The sequence below is a fragment of the Miscanthus floridulus genome, chromosome 1 (genome assembly GCF_019320115.1).
Source record: "Miscanthus floridulus cultivar M001 chromosome 1, ASM1932011v1, whole genome shotgun sequence".
Taxonomy (NCBI): domain Eukaryota; kingdom Viridiplantae; phylum Streptophyta; class Magnoliopsida; order Poales; family Poaceae; genus Miscanthus; species Miscanthus floridulus.
In genome coordinates, this window is record NC_089580.1 from 50298760 (window position 1) to 50321095 (window position 22336).

A 22336-nucleotide genomic window follows, 5' to 3' on the forward strand; every position below is an offset into this window, starting at 1 on the left:
TCTCGCGACTGAAAAAAAAAGAGAAGGCCAATGCCCGGGTTTAATTCTTTACGAGTATACGCGCGGCTGTTGCTTTCGTGGAGGTGTTGGCCGTGTTCTCTTCCTGCCGGGAGAAGAAATAGTGGCGTCCAGCTCGACACCTCCACGCCTCAATGCCATGGGGAAACCACTGGTTCTGATTTGATCCAATATATCTACCAGTCAAATAGAGGCAGTAGAACACAGCCACATCAAAATTCAACGGTAATGCTGAGGAGCGGACGTCCAGCCGACCAGACACCACGCGCCCACTTCCGCCTCGCTACTACCGTGTTTTCCACTCCGCCTTGCTGCTGCCCCCTCCACAAGACTGACCTTGATCTCCTCGCTGCGCGCAGCCGTGATACCCACACCGACTGCCGAGCCGGCGCTCCCAATGTCCTTCTTCTGTGTCCCGTCCCCGCTCCTCTCCAAGCCGCTCCCCGCGCGTCACACACTCCGCCTCCCCCGTGCCCTCAGTCCTCCCACCATGCCTATCCTTCCTCCTGCGCCCGCGTTGCGGGCCCCGAGCGCTCTCCATCTCCATCTTCGTCCTGGGCCCACTTCCTCCGTGGCGTCGCGACTCCATCCTCCTTTTGCACGGCGACCTAACGCCGGATCCGTTGTGTAACGCTTTAGTGCTCCGCCCGCCCACCCACCTGCCAGGGTTTGCTAAAAGCGTATGTTTTCAAGTGTTTCAAATGTTTCATATGAATATTGCAAGCGTTTCATATGAATGTTGCAAAAGTAGATCAAGATGTTGCATATGTTGCAATAGCTTTACACATATGTTGCGAGCGTCTGTTTCAAATGTTTTATTTCTTTTTTTAATGTATGTTGCAAGTGTGTTTATTTGGAAGTTGCATATGTTTCACACATATGTTACAAGTGCTTTATCTGGATGTTGCATATGTTTTGCAATGGCTTTTTAAGTGTTTTTAGTATTTTTTTGGAAGTGTGTCAGACGCATGTTTCAAGTGTTTCATATGTCTTCAGACATATGTTGCAAATATTTCATCTGGATGTTTCAAAAGTAGATTGAGGTGTTGCACATGTTGCAATAACGTCGGTGTCTTGTGGACAGCGACCTGCCGTAGGGCTTCGGCTCCTACCTCGCGCGGCACGCCTTGCCCTCTCCTCTCCTCTCCTCTCCCCTCCCTTCTCTTCCCTCTATCTTGCCGCGACAGTTAGAGCTTGTGCAGGGAAACAGAGGGGCGCGTACGGCCCCACATGTGGGTGGACGGGGTGAGTCATCCGAGCGCATGCATGTTCTAGCTTAAATAGAAGAGTTAAATGCACCAGAGATCCATTAACTTGTGAGGAAGTTTCAGTTGAGTCCATCAACTTTCAAAGTGGCTTTGTGGGTCCATAAACTTTTAAAATGGTTCACTGCAGTCCATACCTATTTATTTAACCTTAAATTTAAAGCATATTTGTAGAAAACCCCTTCCCACACGCATGCAGGTGCATGCATGGCTCCCAGCGCCCTCCTCCAGCCGCCGCCGTGCCCCCAAAGACCAGCGAGCAGGTGCATGCATGGCTCCCAGTGCCCGCTGGCCGAAGCCGCCCGCGTCGTGCCTTCATTCTCAGAAAAATCAGATAACTGCATGCATGCGGCTGGCCTGATACATACATGGCACTGCTCTGAGGTTTGCAGGTCCATCATGATGGCTCTGCCAAACTTGCGTTACTTCGTCGACGCCGCGACGGCGGCGGCACGGATGCGCGAGATGATCGACAAGCTGCAGCGTCTCGAGACAGAGGGCAAGAAGCACTGGTAGAGAACCGAGCTTTACTCCCGGTGGGGAACCCCCTCTAGTCCCGGTTCCCCACCCGGGAGCAAGCATCCGGGACTAAAGAGGGGGTCCTTTAGTCCCGGGTCAGGAACCGGGACTAAAGGAGGACCTTTAGTCCCGGTAGGTAACACCAACCGGGACTAAAGGTGCCTCCTGACATGCCACGATGGCCGGCACCTTTAGTCCCGGTTGGTAATACGAACCGGGACTAAAGGTTTTTTTTTCTTTTTTCTTTTCTTTTCAAAATAGGTTTTCGAAGTCGTATTATACGCTGCTAATTATACATTTATACGTGCATATAGTATGTTTCGGTTCAAGCACAATGAACGTATTAAATCACACAATTCAAGCATAGAAATATATATATATATATGCATGCATGCATCATATATATATTTACATGCATGCATGCATATGTGTATTTTACATTATATTATTTCATGTGCATATATTACAAAAGATTGCATTATAGTTGTTGTGACATAACAAGTTTCCTCTCATCCTCTAGCTTGGCTTCAATGGCAGTGTTGGGTCGAAGTAGAACTCGCCCTTGGAATCGATGACCTGCTCATTAAAAAATCCGGCTATAGACTCTTGAATTGCTTTGATTTGGTCTTGCCGTATGACCTTTTCCTCCAACCATCGAGTCTACAGGTTTGAATTAAAGGAAAATAAATTAATATATGTACATATATATATATATAAAGACATAGTAACACAATCAATAATAATAATTAAATGAATATATAGTGTATTTTTAACGTACTTTGAGTCTCTCTGTAGGAGTTCTTTGGGAGAGCACCTTGATAAACTTGCAAACATAGTAACCACAGTAGTTGTTCCCCTGTTCCTGCCTTAGACACCACTTTACGAGAAAAAGGTTTGTCATCCAATCTGGTGATCCGGTGAAAGCTATATGTTTAATTAATAAAGATGATGCGATTCAGGGGACTTACTTTCAAAGGGATTACATTCAGTGGCGCTTTGCATTTTTTCATGTGTTGCTTCTCAATAAAGGTGTTCCAAACACTGTCCAATAAAAAAATTGCCATGTCATCAGATATAGTTAATCATCATGTTTGTGTGTATATATAGTTGCTAGAGATCCTGAAATTACCTCTAGATAATATCTATCATATCTTGGTAGTCTTGTTGTGGTTTTCTCATCGAGTCATAGATTATCAAGTGACTTTTCACCAGATCGATGTCCATCAATATCCAGTGATTGCTGCATGTGTTTATAGGATATAACGCATAACACTCATTAATTAACTAGAATCAACATATGAGCCATTAAGGATATGATCGACATGATTAACACTCACTTGAAGTTATAGGGAAAGAGTATATCCTTCTTGTGGCGTTGGTTCACTAAGAAGTTCATGAGGTTACTCTCTGACTCAGACTTCTAATTAGTCTTTGGAGTAATTGGGTCTTTGAATACTATATGGGGATCAACAAAACCAATTTCATTGCAGCCTTCCTTTCTGAGCTCTGTCATTGTAAATCTGCATATATATAGTACTTGTTAGGATAATTTATATACATATACACACATATGATGAGTTTAATAATAGATCGAAAGAATTATTACTTACAGGCAATAGCAGCTAATGATAACTTTGTCCAGAGAGGTCAGGTGGCATAGTTGATGAAATTCTGCAAAGTCAACATACATAACATCATTGCCACGGAACCAATGTTCGTCTCTAATTCTGACACTAACGCAGAAGTCTCCACTGGTAGACGCCTGCATGTACCACTTGTTTAGCAGGTACATTTGCGTCCCCAGATCAAATAAGGCTTGAGGGTTGTATAGACTCTGGCCTAGTACAAATTTTTTCTTCCAAATATCAACCACCGCCGCACTCTCAATGTTTCCATCACCAAACATCTGGTAAAGATCGAGACCAGTCTCATCAAGAAATTCACCAAGGTGATCTAAATCGACATCCGGAGGTATGTTTGCCTGATGCATTAATCCTAAATTCGAACCATATTCATTACCAACAACTAGCGGGGGGATTGATTGGTGCGCTTGTTGTCCGAGTTGGGCAACTCCTTTCCCTGCCCGCTTCTTTTTCTGTGCCGCCTCAATTGACTTGGTGAGAGTGCGGTCATAGTCTGATAACGTTGATTTGGACGGCTTACGAGATTCCCGCTGTTGTTGCTGGTAAGAAGTCACCTTTTTTCTTAGAATATCTGGAGCTACAAAGAAGTACGGTTTCTCCGGGTTTCTCCTTGCTTCTTGATTCATTTTAAGTTTGTCATAGAATCTAGACATGTCTTTTTTATATGCATCAGTTCCTTCTTCCTTCTTTTCAGATATTATTTTGGGAATAGTCCTTGATTTTACGGTGGCTTTCTTTGCAGGCGGGGACTAGTTCTTCATTTGAGGAGCTGGCCTCTTGCTAGGCTTCTTGGTAGGCGGGGGCGGGGGAGGCGTTGGAGACCTCCTTGGAGGTGTTGGCAACGGCGTTGGAGACCTCCTTGGAGGTGGCGGCTGCGGCGTTGGAGACCTCCTTGGAGATGGTGTGGATGCAGCCTCGTCTTCCAACACAATGTCATCGTCTTCCAACCTTCTTTCATGTAAATATGCAAGCTTGAAGTGATTTTGAGCTCAAATTGCTTACAAATGAAAAAAACCACAATAAAGAACCATAAATATATATAGTGAACAAAATGGCATAAGAAAATGGTGAAAAATGAGAGTATGAGATTGGTAACCTTTACAACTAAAGAATCGACGGAGGAATCGAAAAAATCGATGGAGGAATCGAAGAATGGATGGAGGAATAATGGAGGGAAGGAGGAAGCAAGAACACTACTGCAGTGAGCTTCAAAATGTGCTGAGCTCGGGCTCGGGGAGGAAGGAGGAGATAGCCGATTTATAAAGGGAGAATATTTAGTCCCGGTTGATGGATTCAACCGGGACTAAAGGTAACTTTCCAACCCCGGGCGCAGCCACGGCCTGGGAGTAGACCTTTACTTCCGGTTGGAGCCACCAACCGGGAGTAAAAATATACCTTTAGTCCCGGTTGGTGGCTCCAACCGGGACTAAAGGTCCCTGCCACCTCTGTCTGGCGCAGTAGCCGTTGGGCAGGGACCTTTAGTCCTGGTTGGAGCCACCAACCGGGACTAAAGGTATCTCTAGTCCCGGGCGCAAAAAATTCCGGGACTAGAGCCCATTTTGACCGAGGATCAAAGGTCTGTTCTCTACTAGTGAAGGGCGCCACCAAGGAGGACATCAGGGGCCAGATCACATTCAGGGACGTGCATTTCTCGTACCCGTCCAGGCCTGACACGCGGGTGCTCGACGGCGTGAGCCTCACCATCTCTGAGAGCGCCACCGTCGGCCTCGTCGGCGGGAGCGGGTCCGGGAAGTCCACCATCATCTCCTTGCTGTAGAGGTTGTACATCCAGGACTCGGGCGAGATACTGCTGGACGACAGTGACATTGGCACGCTCAACGTGGAGTGGCTCAGGAGCCAGATCGGCCTAGTGAGCCAGGAGCCTGTGCTGTTCGCCACGTCCATCAGGGAGAACATTCTGTTCGGCAACGAGGCGGCCTCGCTGAAGCAAATCATCGTGGATACGAAACCAATGTATGCAGACATTTCAAATTCTGGCAACAAAATGAACTAGCCGTTTGATCACACTTCAGTAAATGAATATGCTTACACTTGCAGGTCGGGCAGTTCGGGACGCAGCTATCGGGAGGGCAGAAGCAGCGCATCGCCATCGCCTACGCGCTCATCCGGGACCCCAAGATCCTGCTCCTCGACGAGGCGACCAGCGCGCTGGACTCTGAGTCGGAGCGCGCGGTGCAGGACGCGCTGGACCAGGCGTCCGTGGGCCGGACGACCGTAGTCGTGGCACACCGCCTCTCCACGATCCGCAAGGCAGACATGATCGCCGTGCTCGACGCGGGCCGCGTGGTGGAGTGCGGCACGCACGACAAGCTCCTCCTCGGCACGGAGGCCGGCGAAGGCGGCGGCGTCTACGCACGGATGGCACTGCTGCAGAAGGCGCCCGTGGCGAGGGAGGAAAGCGAGCGAGTGGTGGAAGTAGAGCTGGAGAGCAGCAGGGTGTCGTTCCGTAGCGTTGAGATCATGTAAGTGCCCAGCGACTTCCACCAAAGCCCGGTGCCGTCGTTCAGGTCGGTCGAATGCTCCGTGGAAATGGTAGACCATGGGCGCGACGGCCACGACCCGGTGCGCGACAGAAAGCCTTCGCAGCTCCGCCTGCTCAAGATGAATCGGCCGAAATGGAAGCAAGCTCTGCTCGAGTGCGCCGGCGCCATCGTTTTCGGCGCGGTGCTGCCGCTCTACTCTTACAGCCTCGGAGCTTTGCCGGAGGTGTATTTTCTTGGCGACGATCACCTCATCCGTTCAAAGACCAGGTACCGTGCGATGTGTCCGTCTGTGCTCGCTGATACAGATTGTAGAGTGACATGGCGATGTCAGTGACGTTTGTCTGAACTCTGTTCTGAACAGGCTGTACTCCCTCGTCTTCGTCGGCATTGCCATCATCTGCATCACGGCGAACATCGTGCAATACTACAACTTCGCCGTCATGGGCGAGCGCCTTACAGAGCGCGTCCGTGGACAGATGTTCGCCAAGATACTCTCCTTCGAGGTCGGGTGGTTCGACAAGGACGAGAACTCGAGCGCCACGGTGTGCGCGCGGCTGGCCACGCAGGCCACCAAGGTCCGATCCCTCGTCGGCGACAGCATGTGCCTCCTGGTGCAGGCGGCTGCCAATGTGGCGCTAGGTTTCTCTCTGGCCCTCGCCGTGTCGTGGCGGCTCGCGGTGGTCATGATGGCGATGCAGCCACTGATAATCGCGAGCTTCTACTTCAAGAAGGTGCTCATGACCGCCATGTCCAAGAAGGCCAAGAAGGCGCAGGTGCAATGGAGCCAGCTCGCCAGCGAGGCTGTCGTGAACCACCGGACGATCACCGCGTTCTCGTCGCAGCGTCGGATGCTCCGCCTCTACGAGGCCGCGCAGGAGGCGCCGCGGAAGGACAACAGGGTGGAGTCGTGGTACTCCGGCTTCTGCCTGTCCCTGTGCCAGTTCAGCAACACGGGTAGCATGGCGCTTGCGCTGTGGTACGGAGGCAGGCCGCGGGCGGGCGGCTTCGGCCAGCGGGCACTGGGAGCCATGCATGCACCTGCTCGCCGGTCTCTGGGGGCACGGCGGCGGCTGGAGGAGGGCGCTGGGAGCCATGCATGCACCTGCATGCGTGTGGGAAGGGGTTTTCTACAAATATGTTTTAAATTTAAGGTTAAATAAATAGGTATGGACTGCAGTGAATAATTTTAAAAGTTTATGGACCCAAAAAGCCACTTTGAAAGTTGATGGACTCAACTAAAACTTCCTTACAAGTTAATGGATCTCTGGTGCATTTAACTCTAAATAGAAAATGTGATACCTTCATCATAAAACAATGTTCTTACTCGATTAATTATTTGAACTCAAATAAAAACATTCCCATTTCATGAGAAAAATTACCGGCTTCATAAGGACACTGTTCCATATTAAAACACTTGCTCCAAATTTATGTAAAAAAATGTTCTGGGTTCACAAGAATAATATTCTAGCGTCACAGGAAAAAATCTTGTTTCAGGAGAAAAACGTTCTATATTAAATAAATAAAGTTCTAGCTTTATGAGAGGAAACATCCTAGGTTAGTGGAAAAAAATATTATAGCTTAAATATTCTTTTATGAAATGTGGATCCATGTTTTTGCAAATTGCTTATTTGACCTTTTTAAATGCCGAATGTATTTGAAATGAAACACAACAAATACTAGTTAGTAAGGACAAAAACACAAATGTCTAGATCTTTCTAGGTTGTCCTGCAGCTGGGCCTTTGCATGTTCGATGCCAAGCCAGTGCAAACTATCGGACGGAAGAGCCTGGCCTAACCTTTGGTATCGTGGCCGTTTATTAGATGGGCCTGGATGCAATGATCTGGGCTTGAAGCAGACCGGGCTTTTTAGGCCGGCGAAATGCTTAGGTCCAGATAAAAAGGCATTTCATTCTCTCTCTCAAAAAAGATAAAAGGCATTTCAAAATTGTGGCCCTCTCCAGTCTGCAGTATGCCAGTGTATACCCATGGGCCCCATGGGGTGCGTTCGGCTGGCTGACCGGTTCGGGCTGGTCTGGCCAGCACAGTGTTTTTTTAGATAGAATAATATTTTTTTTTATAATAATTAATTAGAATAGTATTTTAATTTATTTTTTAGTCCTATCGAACAGTCTCATGAAATTCAGTGTGGTTTGCCTTGCCGTACACGAAACATAGTCGACGTGATGCGACCCGGCAGCAGCAGCATTTGTTGCATATATATATACAGTACTACCGAAATGTACCCTTGTGGCCTTGGTCCTCCAGTCACCTTACATGTGCGGGGGCCAAGGCCATGTTCATACATTCTTCTGTATCTCACAAGTATCATCTGGGTCACGAGACGTCTGTACCAGCAGCGTCCGAAACCTCAAGTTGGAGTCTGTTACACGCTGGTCAAAGATGCACGTCAGGTGTACACACTATGCAAATTATTGAATTACGTACCGTATGCAGCAACTCCTAATTAACAGAAAAAAAAAGAAGAAGAAGAATCACGTATGCAGCAACTTGCTAGCGCCAAGAATTGCACCCATCTGCTAACCACCGATCGTGCACTCCAGCCTTGCGGATTAAGCCAAGTGGTAGGTTTCGATCAGTTGGACGACGCTGTATCATCATGCAAGCTGCAATGCAAGCAAGACGCTGTCAGATCTTTATAATCCTCGGCTGGGAGTGGGACGTGACATCGGTCTATTCGTTTGATCGTAAACGATCATAAATTTCTAACTAAAATAGTATTTTTCTCGAACACCAAACCAATCCGCAGTAATAACCCATGTTTGCATACGATCGTTCCCGCCCCCATCGAACATGCTGTTTGAAACTCTTAGGCAAACTGAGTACATGAACCACAAATCCACAAGGCTGGCGACAAGCCGACCCAGCAGACAATCGCGGTAGTGTCGTACAATCCTCCCTCAGGCCTCATCCAATGAGAATGTGTAGTCGTGGTAGTGTGGTCATTCATGACTCGTCTCGTCTCGTCGTCAGCGACTCAGCGGTCCTCGCCTGCACTGCCCTAGGGGATCTATTTACTCTGGGACTGTTCGCTTGAGCATAAACAATAGTAAATTTTCAACTATTTTTTTCTCACATTACTGTTACAGCGTTACTGCTCTGCTCGACGGCCGGTCGTCAGCGAACGTTCGTACAACGCATTGGCGGCACGGAGCTCCGCCGCCGCCGGAAATGGCCGGCCGTGCGCTGGCCCGATCTGTCCGTCTCTACTCTAGCCGTAGCTCTGAGAACGGGCCGGGGAAACCAAGAACAGAGGTGGTAACAAGTGAGCGGCAATGGCCAGTAGTGCCATCGATGATGGATGGCACGATAATGTCCAACAGGTTACTGAGCAAGTAACAAGAGAGCGATTAGCGAGAGTGGAACAAGACATGGATGATCACGAGCTCAAGTTCTAGAGGAAGATGAAGCACTCCATGGCCACCGAGGGATTCTGTCCCAGCGCGCCCTCCGCCAGCTTCTTCTGCTCGCCTCCTACTCCTACGCCCAACGCCGCCGCCCGCTCGTCGCCGACGCCAAGTCCGCAGTCCCTGACGACCCGCGGCGGCCTGGCTCGCTCGGGGGTGCCGTGCTCCTTCGCCGCCGCCTTGCGCATGGGGCTCGCGGGCCGGTGGATCGCGCCGCTGGGACTGGTAGAGGCGGGCGCGCGCCTACTGCCCGTCGGGGAGTCCGACCGCCGGCCGGACCGCTCGCCGGGGTCCCCGTCCCGTCTGGACAGCGCGCTGGCGCTGCCTCCCCCGTGGCCGGCGGCGACATTGCCGTTGCCGTTGATGGCGGCGGCGGCGGTGAGGGAGAGGAGGGACCGCTTCGACGACGACGACGGCAGCGCCATGTCGGCCTCCCTGGCGGAGTGCGTCCGCCGGACGGCGGCGCTCTCGGCGGCGCGCCGCGCCGCGGACGGCGAGAACCGGCCGCTGCGGCACCCGATGCCGGACACCACCGCGGGCTGCTCCCGCCGCGGCCGCGGCGCTAGCGGATGATGCTGCTGGCCCTGGCCGCCGCTCTGCTGCTGCCTCCTGTGCGCCGACGAGGGTGACGGCGACCGCGCCCGGCCGTGCCCGTTAACGCCGCCCGCGGCGCCTCCCTTGTGCTTGCGGGTCTCCCTCTCTCTCTCCCTGTCCTCCGGTGCCGCCGTCCTCCTGGCCGTAGTCTTCGCTTTCTCCGGCGCGTCCACCGCCCTCTTATCCACCTCCCGCTCCCGCTCCCATCCGGCCTCGTGCAGCTTCGGCTTCTCCTTCTCCTTGGCAGCCGACGCCACCGACGCAGCGCTGTCGCTGGCGCTGCACGTCTCGGACGCCGCCGCCTCATCATCCGCCTCCGGCTGCTGTTGCCTCCTCTTGACCGGCTCTGGCGGCGGCGGCGGCCTGGGCAGCCGCGGCACCGGCGTCTCGGACAGCACCACCTCCTTGACCTCCTCCTCCTCGACCTCCAGCACCGGCGGCAGCTGAGCATTGGCGCTTTCCTTCTCCACGACCGGGAGCTGGGCAGCCACCTTGCCCTTGGCGCCAGCGCCCGCGCCGGCGCCGGTGCGGGCGGCCTTCTTGCTCACGCAGCTGCCCATGACGCGCCACCCAGGCACCCACCCAGCCCCGCCGCCGGCAGCGCGAACGGAAGCAGTGGAGAGGAAACGGAGAGTGGAATGCCGTCGCTAGGAAAGCAATGGTGGTGGCCTGGCCCTGCTGGCTGGGATGGGCGGATGGGTTGGGAGGTCCGGGTCAATGAGGTGGCGCTCAGCGATCAGCTGAGTACAACTGCAGCTGCATATGCATGTTCGTCGTGAGGTGGAGGGAATCGGAGCGCGAATTGAAGAAGGCCTATTAATCTCGGGGTCAACCACCTCGATTCCTGCCTTCTCTCTCCTCTCGATGCACAGCTACTACGAACGACACAGTGATGCTCGGCTGCTCCTGCTCGGGCTCATTAAACTGGAGTCAATTCGCCGGCCACTGACTGATAGTATGTCGAGCTGGCGCCATCACTGCGCTAACTCCCAGCAGCCGCGGCCCGCTATCGCCACACTAGTGGCCTTGCTGCTGGGCCTCGCTTGGACGGCTGCTGCTGTGCTGTTCCCTCACCCTGCCACGAGAGGTTGGACCCGTAGCTCCCCGAGGGGACTCATCTACTAGGGTAGTGTTTAGATGGCGAAGTTTTTTTTTTTCAAAATGTCACTGTAGCATTTTCATTGTTATTTGATAATTAGTGTTCAATCATAAACTAATTAGGCTTAAAAGATTCGTCTCGTGAATTTCGTCTAAACTGTGTAATTAGTTTTATTTTTTATCTATATTTAATGTTTCATGCATGTGTCCAAAGATTCGATGTGACGGAGAATCTTGAAAAATTTTGCAAAATTTTTTGGAACTAAACTGGACCTAGGATTTAATGGTTAGAGATATAGGTCTGTTTCATCCGTACGTGAAAAGATACAATTAGTTTTGTCTCTAGACAAAGTATCCAAGTTTAAAATTTTAGACATTTTTTTGTCTATCTTTTTTTTTTGTCCGTCTCCATCTAACTACCGAATAATAGAGAGTTTCTTCCGTTCGGACTTATATATATAACCCGTACTCATACGAGTTGGAATAGCACTTGTCTAGCACAACGAAATCCGACTCCAAAACATATTGGGTAAGAGCTAAAAAATTTTTGTGCAACGTAATTATGATAAGTTCAATCCTTGGTTCCTTTATTTTCCCTCCATGTCCCTTTTTTTTCATTTCCATCTTTTTTTCTCACGCTCGTGGTATTGGATACGTTAAGGAAAGTGTCGCATGTTCTCTCCTGTGCTTTTGTGTGATTGTTTCTATTTTTCTTTTCCTAATAAAGTATCTCCGTTTATCTTTAGAATAAAAATAAAAAATAAATAATAATAATATATTACGGATTTTTTAAAATTTGACATTTTACCTATATAATATTAAACAAATATACTTATCACTAAATTGTTGGTGTAGTTTTAATTAGAAATAAAAAATATTATTATTAGAACCAGAATTAGCCGATGGTTCAACTAATTAAATCGTAAAATCAAATTTTGAGAAGTTTGTCATCCAATATAATCAAAATAAATGTATTCCCAAATTATTCACATATACCAGTGCAATCATTGACTAGGGTTACCATGTACAAATCTAGAGTCTCGGTCATAATCATCAATGGACATACCAGTTCTTGATACGATGACAATTAACCTCATACAGACTTTAATCATATATTACCATTACATATTTTTATAGGTTCTCAAAGAAGTCATGGACCTTAATACTAACTCTATCAACGGATGGATAAGTTTTGATATATTTTGCGACTAAATATTTTTGTGCCTTATAGCCGCGAAGGAGCGGGTGAGGCGAAGGAGCGGGCACAGCGATATACGTCTTGTGGAGCTCGATATCGAGACTTCGGAAGATTAACCTTATTATGGATGTCATGATCATCATAAAATAAATTATAGCCAGATATATATTATTTTTGTCCTTTATTTCCTATTAATGTCTGATAGTTTTTTTTCTTCTCCTGTTGCAACGCACGAGTATATTTGCTAGTACGAAATAAAGTACTAAAATTTATGACAAACTGGTATACTATATGAAAATACTTTCGAAAAAAATCTAACGACGCTTATTTGTTATTTAAAATAGTGATATTCTTTTATATAAAAATTTGCTCAAAATCATAATGGTTAGAGGTACGGCAGGTAGATAATTAGATATCATATTATAGATGATATAGTAAATTGTAATTGCATTTGATAGCGGATTGCTGAGATGGACAATTTTCATGTTGAGATAGAACCTCTAGTGGGGTTTAAGATTATAAGATATATAGATATAGATAGATACGATATATAGATATAGATATAGATATAGATATTGATATATATATAGATATAGATAGCTAGAGTAGATCCAAACATGCAACTTTCGTCAATATATGTGCTAACTATTAGAGTAGCACCTTTTAGTTGGTTGAAGGTTGCTTGTAGATACTCTAGTAGCAATTCTAAATGGGGATCGCTGGCGCCTGGACGTTCGATGGGATAGGATTTCGTCGGACGGTAACCTGGGCACACTCCCACCGAACGATCTAGCAGAACGACCCATCAAAAAGTGCCATCACATGAACTCGGCTTCGGTCGGTAGCTCGCCTGCCCTCGTCTGCCGCTGCGTCGGCTGCTACACGTGCATGTCCGTCCCCCGTCCACCTCGTCCCGCCCCGCACGCATACCTCGTCCCCTGCCTGCCTCGCCCCGCGCCCGCACCCATCACTCCTTCCCCTAACCCTCTCCTCTCTCTTTGCACGGGCGGGACCCGAGAGCCGGGATGAGGATGAGCGCACCTCGTCCGCCGACACTAGGCTCACCGCGCCCCTTCCCCCGGTGTCCGAGCCGTGCCCCATGACTCTTTGAACATACCTCTGAAACACAAAACACTTGCAACATGAAAACACTTGAATGCAACATACATCTAAAGTAGATAAAACATTTGGAACATACACTTGCAACATGTGTGTGAACATATGCAACATACAGATAAAACACTTACAACTTGCAACATGAAAATACTTATTCCAACATAAAACTAAAACAACTGAAACATTTCGAACATACTTTTGCAACATATGTGTGAAACATATGCAACATCAAGATAAAAACGCCTGCAACATATGTCTAAAACAGATGAAATATTTTGAATAAACGCTTGCAACATGCCTCTAAAACACTTGCAATATATACAACATCCCGATCTACTTTTGCAATATCCATATGAAACACTTGTAACTTGAAACATACATTTGAACATAGGGGGAGGGAGAGGCTAGGGCCGATTGATTCCGGCCTCGAAGTGGGAGCCGGCGCCGAGCGGCAGCGCGTGAGCACCACCAGCACGCCCACGCTCATGGGTGTCCTGGGCTCGGTGGGGACCGACCTAAGGCGCGCGACGACACCACACTACTACATAAATCTTTTGCGTGACGGGTGAAACGGATTTTTGGAGGCGGGCCATCCAACCGCCTCCAACCAAATATCACCATAAATCATAGAACTATCGAGGTGGTTGATATGCCAACCTCGGTGAATCAATAACAAACAAAAAAATCTAGTGAGCCCATCGATGGAGCCTGCTGAGCCCATCGACAAAACCTGCCAAGCCCATCTGAGCGCCGCCATCGCCGCCACTCGTCGAATCCAGACAGCTATGAGAGCTGCTGCCACACCACCATGAGCATGGGTGACCGCGAGCCCTTGCCACCGCGAGCACGGGTGGCCGGATCTACGCCACCGCCATCGGTCCACTTGCTCCGAGATCTAGATCCATCTGCCTACCGTATCGTCGAGCCACCCACCGTCGTATCTAGATCTATGCCACCGTAGCTCGTCGTGGCCGCTGTTGTGGTGGAGGGAGCTCGGCGCCGAAGGAGGAGGAGCTCGCCCGCTGACTCATCCACGCCACCGGCCCGCCCGCCGCAAGGAGGTGGCGCCTGCTTGCCTCTAGGAGGAGCTGGCCGCACCGCCAACCCGCTCGCCTGTAGGAGCCACCCACGCTGCCACCGGGACACCGCCTGCAGGGCCCGCGCATCTGTGACTCCACGTCGGGACGCCGCCGTAGAGACCCCACGAGCCGCTAGAGGTAGGAGAGAGAGGGAGAGAAGAGGGAGGGGCACTGCGGTGTGAGGCAGAGGAGAGGGAGTGGTGCTATGTGGGAGAGAAGAGGGAGTGGCGCTGTGAGGGAGAGGAGCGCCGTGCCCGGGTCAGGAATCGGGAGGGAGGAGCGTCGTGCTCGGGTCGACTCGGGAAGGGAGCGGCGCTGGGGAGGAGCGATGTGCGGCTAGGGTTCAGGTAAGTGTTGCTTATATACGAGCCTGGTAGAATGGTTGAGATGGGCATTTTCTAGGCTAGGAGCTGGGCCACTATTTTTGGAGGCAGGTGTTAGTGTGCCCGCCTCCGGAAATGTATTTACGGAGACGGTTGCCTTAAGATGACCGCCTCCGGAAATAGAGGATTTTTTGATGTGGTTGTCTTAACATGTCCGCCTCCGTAAATTGATTTTACGAGACGGGCAAATGTGATCGCCTCGGTAAATGAAAAATGCACGCCTCCGTTAATCGCAGGCATTAACCGAGACGGTTGGATTTTGTGACCGCCTTCATTAATAAAAGGGCACTGTTTTGTACAATCATTTGTGTAGTAATGCCACCAGCACCAGCAGAGGCGGGCAAACGCCCGACGGCGCGGGTGGAACTGCGGGAGCAAGGAGCGAGAGGCGCGAGTGGGATGCATGATGAGGAGGAGCAAGGAGCGAGCAACGCAGGATAAGGGCGTGCGGGGGAGATGGCCGCTGCTGCAAATGTGGAGTGGGACGGGCTGATGGCCGCACACTGTGAAGCGTGTGATGGGCAAGTGTGTAGCAAGATGTTTTTGAGAGAGGCGGGGGAGACGTACAGAGAAGAAGGCAGACTTGTTGGACCGGTAGCATGCGCACAGGCCCAAAAAGCGGCGTCCGATCGGACTGATCGGACGGACACCTGACCTGACCATTTCCAATTCTAAATTTATTAAATCAAACAGGCCCATAGTTTGATTGTCCGGCTCCCTTGCCATTTTTCGTCCAAGATAAATCATCTCGGTGCCTTAGTGTAGAGTTTGTTTTCTATTCATGTCTCAATAGAGTGCTTGTTTTTTGAAAACAAACCTGCTCTATTATACATTTATACTTTATCCATTCTAAAATAATAAAACATATTTTATACAAAAAAATACCAAGTTTTACAAACTTTGACTAACAATTAGTCCATTTATATACAAGTTTAGAAATTAAAACAAACAACTTACATCGAAAAATTTGTATTTAAAGTGGCTTTGAGATGATGTTGATTTTTTTAGCAAATGTAACATATTTTAAGGGAAATTATAGGTGTTATATATCATGTATGAATTTCCTGTTTAAGATAAGCTTATAATTGGGAGGGACAAAGGGAGTATTAAGACAACAGGCAAGTTGAAAAGAAACCCTAAGAGCAAGTATAATTATAGGTCGTAAGCTAGCTAAATATTGAGGTAGAAGAGAGAAGAGATGAGAGAGAGGAGATGCGGGCTGTAAGCTTATGACCAGCTTTGGCACAAGAACTAAGAAACCATGTGAGAGAGATAAGTGTGCCATGTATTAACAGTGATGAACTGAAAGAAGGCTATAAAAAACCTTACAGCTAGCAAATCGACTGTATTATTAACCTTGCTCTAAACATAGGACCATATTACAAGTGCAAAGCCCGAAGGAAGCTATGGCAGTCGCACTGAAAAGGAGGCCCAGGTTCACGTGTTGAGGATCAGTATAGGAGATGTGATGGAAGCTCATAGTAGAACGTGGAAACAAAGATTTTTTTTTAATTTTAATATTTTTTAAAACTAATTTTAAATCTAACACCGTCTGTTTTTTTTAAAACTAACACTTTTGACCGTGTCTATTGCCCTGGCGCGGCCAAATGTCTATGCCGCGTCATGCATGGTGGCGCGGTAGCGGGCTGACGTGGCGATGACCGGAATCACGACCGATGACGTGGCAGGGCTCTGTCGCGCCCTGATCCGTGGCACGGCAGAGCCGAATAAAACCCCACCGTTGCCCGCATTCGCCAGTGCCCGAGCAGCTGCCGTTTTCCGAGCAGTGCAGCAAGGCCGCCTGGCCGCTGCGCTCGCGCCAGCCCGCCGCCAAGCACGCCAGCCAGCCGCGTCCGCCCGCGCCACCGCCGAGCACGGCATGGCCGCTGACCGCCCGGTGCGGCTGCCGCGCCCGCACGCCGGCGCGCCACCCCCTCCGGCCACGCACGGCGGCTGCCCGCCGTGGCCTGCGCCCGCGCCTCCCGGCCCGGTCTAGCGCGCTGCAACGAGGTACTCCCCTAATGCAGTTAATATAGTTAATAAAATTAGTAAAATTATTAAAGTATAGTTAGTAAAGTTAGTTTGTTTAGTTAGTATAGGTAATATAGTAAGTTAGTATTGGCAGTAAAGTTAGGTAGTTTAGTTAGTACAATTATTGAGTCTAGTCATACATTGGATTTAGTCTAATTAGTTGTTGTAGTTAGCCTTGTATTGATGTTAATATTAGATTAGTTAGTATAGTTATAGTTAGAATATGTATTAATATTACTACCTATAGTTATAGTTTGACGATTTCGACGACCTAATGAAGTTTGTTGAAATGTTTTTGCAGATGGATTGTTGTGTTAGAGTTTTGTACGGAGGAAGTGTTAGGAGAAAAGATGGTATATTGGTATGTTTGAGGATATGGAAGAAGAATTGGAATGGTTTGATAAACCTCCTAGCTTCAACGACCTCTGTGTCCGTTTGAATGCAAAGTTTGGCGGTGATTTCACACTAAAAGGGAGGTTTGATACTGGGAAGACTAGGGCACACTATGTCCTCATGCCCTTACGTGACCCTGCTCACTGGTCCCGCTACACTAGGGTTCTCCAAGATTCCAATGTGCCCATGGCTGAGGTGGTGGTGGAGAATGGGTACATGATGCATGATGTTAAGGACGGCCCGTCCATTGATGGTTTTGGAGGTAATAAACAAGAATTAGGGGTCGAAGGGAAAGCAACTCAGGATAACATGGATTTGGACGGTCAATTGACGTAGGAGCAGTTTCATTTAACTGCAGTAGGCTATATAAGCAATGACTTCGATGTGAATGAGTTTGAATGGGAAGAGGAGGAGCAGGAGGAGGAGGATAGGATCGGTGATGTAGTTAGCAGTGATTTAGATGATTCTGATGATGACCAAGGAGGTACAGATGCTATGTCAACACCGGCTGATGCCATGTCAGTACCAGTTCATACTATGCCATTACTAGTACCAACTGAGGTTTTGCATGGTGTCCAGGCTCAGGGTAGACTAGTCATAGATTTGGCTGTAGATGATACCCCCTATGTTTTATGGGCCAAAATTAGCGAAGCGCAGCAGTATGTTCCACCACCACCTTACACAGCGACTGAGCTTGAGCAACTAAGGTCTAAGAACGTACCTTTCAGGGGCATTCCAAACTATAGGGATGCCAGCATGACAGATATGGCAGTTTGTGACACCGGTCTCTAGATGTGTAGGAATTCATTGTATGACCATGAGAAAAAAAACTCTTAGGAAGGGGATGATATTCCACACAATGTCATAGATAAAACTCTTCCTTCAGGACTATGTTGTGTACCACCATAGGCCGTACACCGTCACTCATTCGGACCAGGAGTTGAGGTACCACATGATATGCAAAAATGGTTGTATGTGGAGGTTAAATGCACGAAAGAGACAGAGTGATGGCAAGTGGAGGATAACTAAAGTTGTCGAACCCCACACTTGCCTAGACAATAGAGGGAAGGAAAATCATCAGCAGCTCACTGTATGTTACCTTGCCCGTTGTATATTGGGGCTCGTTGATGACAATAACAACATCTTGGTGTCTTCTTTACAACAGTCCATATCTAGATTCGTTAAGTACGATGTGACATACGGAAATGTTTGACGTGCTAAGCAAATTGCTCTGGCGATTCGATGGGGTAGTTGGGAGGAAGCGTACAACAGGGTGCCCCACATCTTGTGTGCAATGCATTACTATAACCCTGGCTTGAAATGGTTTGTGGACACCGAAGGGAGGTGTTTTCGGGACCTATTGAGGCATGTCCTCTATCGTGTGTTCTGGTCGTTCAGTCGTACTTGTTGATGGCACTTTCCTAACAAGAAAGTACAGGGGCATGTTGATGATAGCTATTGCTATTGATCCTAAGGACTAGATAGTACCCATGGCTTTTGTTTTGGCAGAGGGAGAGAATAATGAATCATGGTCATGGTTCATGCGGCTTCTACGTGTGCAAGTGCTTGGCCCAACTCGCACTATATGTTTGATCTCGGACCATCACATAGGGCTTCTTAATGCTACAGCTAAGCATATAGATGGGTTCTTGCCTCTAGTACATAGATGGTGCATGAGACACTTTGCCGCTAATTTTTGGCGATGTTGACAGAAGCAGGAGTCCTTCAACCGTGTATTCACCGGAGTTCGATCATTGCCTGTGTCTGGAATTGTTGAGTTCTCCTTTCATAAGTGCAACGAATATTTTGTAAAGAGGTGGGAACTTGCGCAGAGGAATATAGCTGAGCAGGGGCATTTTGGAAAGGCCGGAGCTAAACATTTGAAGGAGGCTGAGGAATTGGCCAAGCAGCACACCGCCGAGCCATATGGACCCCGCCGCCATATCTTTAGTGTACGGGGCAAGGGTGGCACAAGCTTGGGTGGCTAATGTTATGGTGGATGAAACTACCGAGTTGATCTTGAAAAGGTAGAGTGTAGTTGCAATGTCCCTCAGATCATGCATGCCCCTTGCTCTCATATGATCACGGCCTGTAGGGTTCGTGGGTACAACTATGAGGATCTACCATATATGTCACACTTCTATCTTCGTTCAAACACCGTTAGTATTTGGGAGATGAGCTTTGAGCCATACCTTGACCCGACACAGTGGCCACCTTATAATGGTTATGACTACATGCCGCATCCAGATCTAATGAAGGTAGGGAAGGGTAGGAGGAAGAAGAAGTGACTCAAAGGGGACATGGATGCTATGAGAGGGTACGACGAAGACATGTACGGCGGGGGAGACTTCAACAAGACCCGTGGTAGGAATCTTTGCTCCGTTTGTAAACAATCTGGTCATAAGGCTAGCAGGCATAGAAGACGAGGGCAGCAGGTGATTTCATATTGTGTTCATATTGCATAATAAGGAGTTCAAATTTTGCAATGCTACATAATGTTAATCTGAATATTGTTAATTTGAATACTCCAACCCTTTGTTTATCAATTTGTAACAGGATGGCCCCTCCCACGCTGCACCAGCTGTACCCCCTTCTTGAGGTGGAGTACGACGACCCCTTCTTCCATTGGACGACAAGGTTTCCAAGAGGCGTTCGAGGGATCCTTATATTCCTAGGACTTAATTCATTATGTCAAACTTATGTCAAACGAATATTGTCGTCGAAAACTTGCAAACTCATAAACCAATGAAAATGTTATGTGGCAACTTGTTGGCCATTTATTTGCTTCATATTCGTTTCAACTTGTGCATGGTCACGACATCACTTGAAGTTTTTATAGCACCGACAACAACTCAATTGAGGCTGGCCGTTGTCTGGCCGCGTCACTACCGCGCCGCGGTATATGGCGCGGCACTTGACTCGCCATGGACTATGGCGCGACAGAGCCTAGGCTATGGCGTGACTGAACTAGTGGGCTACAACGTTGTATTCGAGATAACTTAACGCGATTATGTTCATTTTAGAAATTCTCAACGCATGATACAAACAGATGTGATCACTTAAGATCGATCATTGGTAATCCGAGTACATGAGACATGGGTACAATACATCAATAGTTTAAATGGAATATAAGACAACACATTGTAATTTCTACTACATAGCTACATTGATCATTAATAAAGCATGAAACTAAGAGACGACGCAATCAAAAACCCTCAGTCAGAAACATACTGAGTAAGCAACTCGTCGTCCGAGTACCAATCCTCAACCATAACCCTGTTGCTATGGCTAGGCTCACCTGCATTGCCATGATCTTCCTTTCGCCTATAGTAAGCAGCTTCTGTGGCCTGAGTGAAGAACGCGTCGTCATCCTCCTCCGCCTGCAAGCCCGCCTTTGCTAGAGCGATGAGCTTGCTCAGTCTGGCAGTGTCACCCTCAACCTCGTCCGCCTGCAAGCCTACCTCTACTAGAGCGATGAGCTCGCTCAGTCTACTAGTGTCGTCTTCAGCCTTCTCCGCCTACAACCCCACCTCTACTAGAGTGATGAGCTCACTGAGTCTGGCAGTGTCGTCCTCATCCTCGTCCCCCTCATCAGACAACACAATCGGTGATTCAACGGTGCGACCAGCTCGCTTTCTATGCTCATCTAACTTTTTTCCTCGTACCTTGCACGAGCCACCTCTACAGCATGTTCCTCGCTGCATCCAATCTCTTCATGTATAAAATGTAATCAGTTAGCAACCTGATTGTATTACATTTAAAATCAAGCAACAAAAAAAGGTTTTTGAGCACTCACTGGCACATAATGCAACAACATGCTTGTTCAAGACCTATATCTGTACTCTTGTCTCCTCCCTTGCCTCCTTCCTTGCCCTCTCCTCCACTAACGTCATCCATCTCTCCAATCCCCATTTATCAAGCCCAACATCAATCGGGTTACAAATACCATATTGTCTAGCAAACTCACGCATCTTGTCTTTGTGATGTTTAACAAAAAGGTTGACGTAGTCAGGTCCATATCCCCTCTTCTGTGCAATTATTTGCTTCCCCTTCAGTTCATCCAAGAACTTAGCTTGACCATCATAACAATCCCACCTGCATTTCCTAGTGCTCTGTTCAAACGAAAAATTATATCATATATGTCTTAGCAAAAGAAACAAAGTACGATTTTATGGTTACCACAATAATAACCAACCTCATCATAGTCAATCATATGGCTGTAATAATGTCCTATTCCAAGCTCAGAAGGGACTAGACCGTAGTTGAATTTAACACCACATTCGCACTTGACTGGCGGTGCTTTGTAAATTAACCTTTCTTTCTTCTTTTGCTTTGCCTTTGGAGGTTCTTTGGGCTATTTGTTCTTAGGACCATACAACCACTCCTTGAAATGACACTTCGCCATTGAGTACACCTAAATAATGTGACATTAGTACATGACACATATAGCTCAACATTTTAACATATACACTTTGCACTTACTTCATGCTTGTTTGGACACACAAACTCCAACATATTGTTAGGGTTTATCATGGCTCGGTCTCTGCAATGGCACAGAGGAGGTTCCTCGAGTCATCTAACTACAGCTAAGTGCTTCTCCTTAGCCATCATTGGAGGGGGGTTAGGGGGAGGTGGAACCCACCGCTCGAAGTGCTCTCGTGGATGTCGCCCTCTCCACCAATCGTCGAAAAGGAGGTACCTAGGGTCAAACTTGTCTGCACCATCGATCCACTGAAAGAAAAAATACCTCTCATGGGCCTACACAACAAAAATTCAACAAAATATTAGTAACCTAGTAATACAAATGAAGAAGAAAAATATACGGAAACAATTACTTACATTAAAACGACTGCACGTGTAGAAGCAACGAGCCGCTGTGTCCGGATGTCTTGATTGAAACACGTCGGTCGGACGACCACATTCATAGTTAGGGACATGGAGTTTAGGGGGACGGGGGCATCTTTGCTAGACTCATCGGGGTACAATTCTCTAGGACAACCCTGTTTTTGTCATAACTGCTCCCGAAACATGTCTTCCATCTAATAAAATGGTTTAAATTAAACATAAATCA

At 48.1% G+C, this 22336-nt stretch overlaps 1 protein-coding gene and 1 pseudogene across 1 annotated transcript; one reads left to right on the forward strand and one right to left on the reverse strand.

Annotated features, from left to right (window-relative positions):
- The first annotated feature begins 1490 nt into the window (after nucleotides 1–1490).
- LOC136456496 (ABC transporter B family member 15-like) lies at nucleotides 1491–7109 on the forward strand (annotated as a pseudogene).
- Nucleotides 7110–9360: 2251 nt separating this feature from the next.
- Nucleotides 9361–10527, reverse strand: LOC136456507 (uncharacterized). Its single transcript, XM_066456411.1, has one exon. The coding sequence runs from the start codon at nucleotides 10525–10527 to the stop codon at nucleotides 9361–9363; it is 1167 nt and encodes a 388-aa protein (XP_066312508.1).
- Between the last annotated feature and the right edge of the window lie 11809 nt (nucleotides 10528–22336).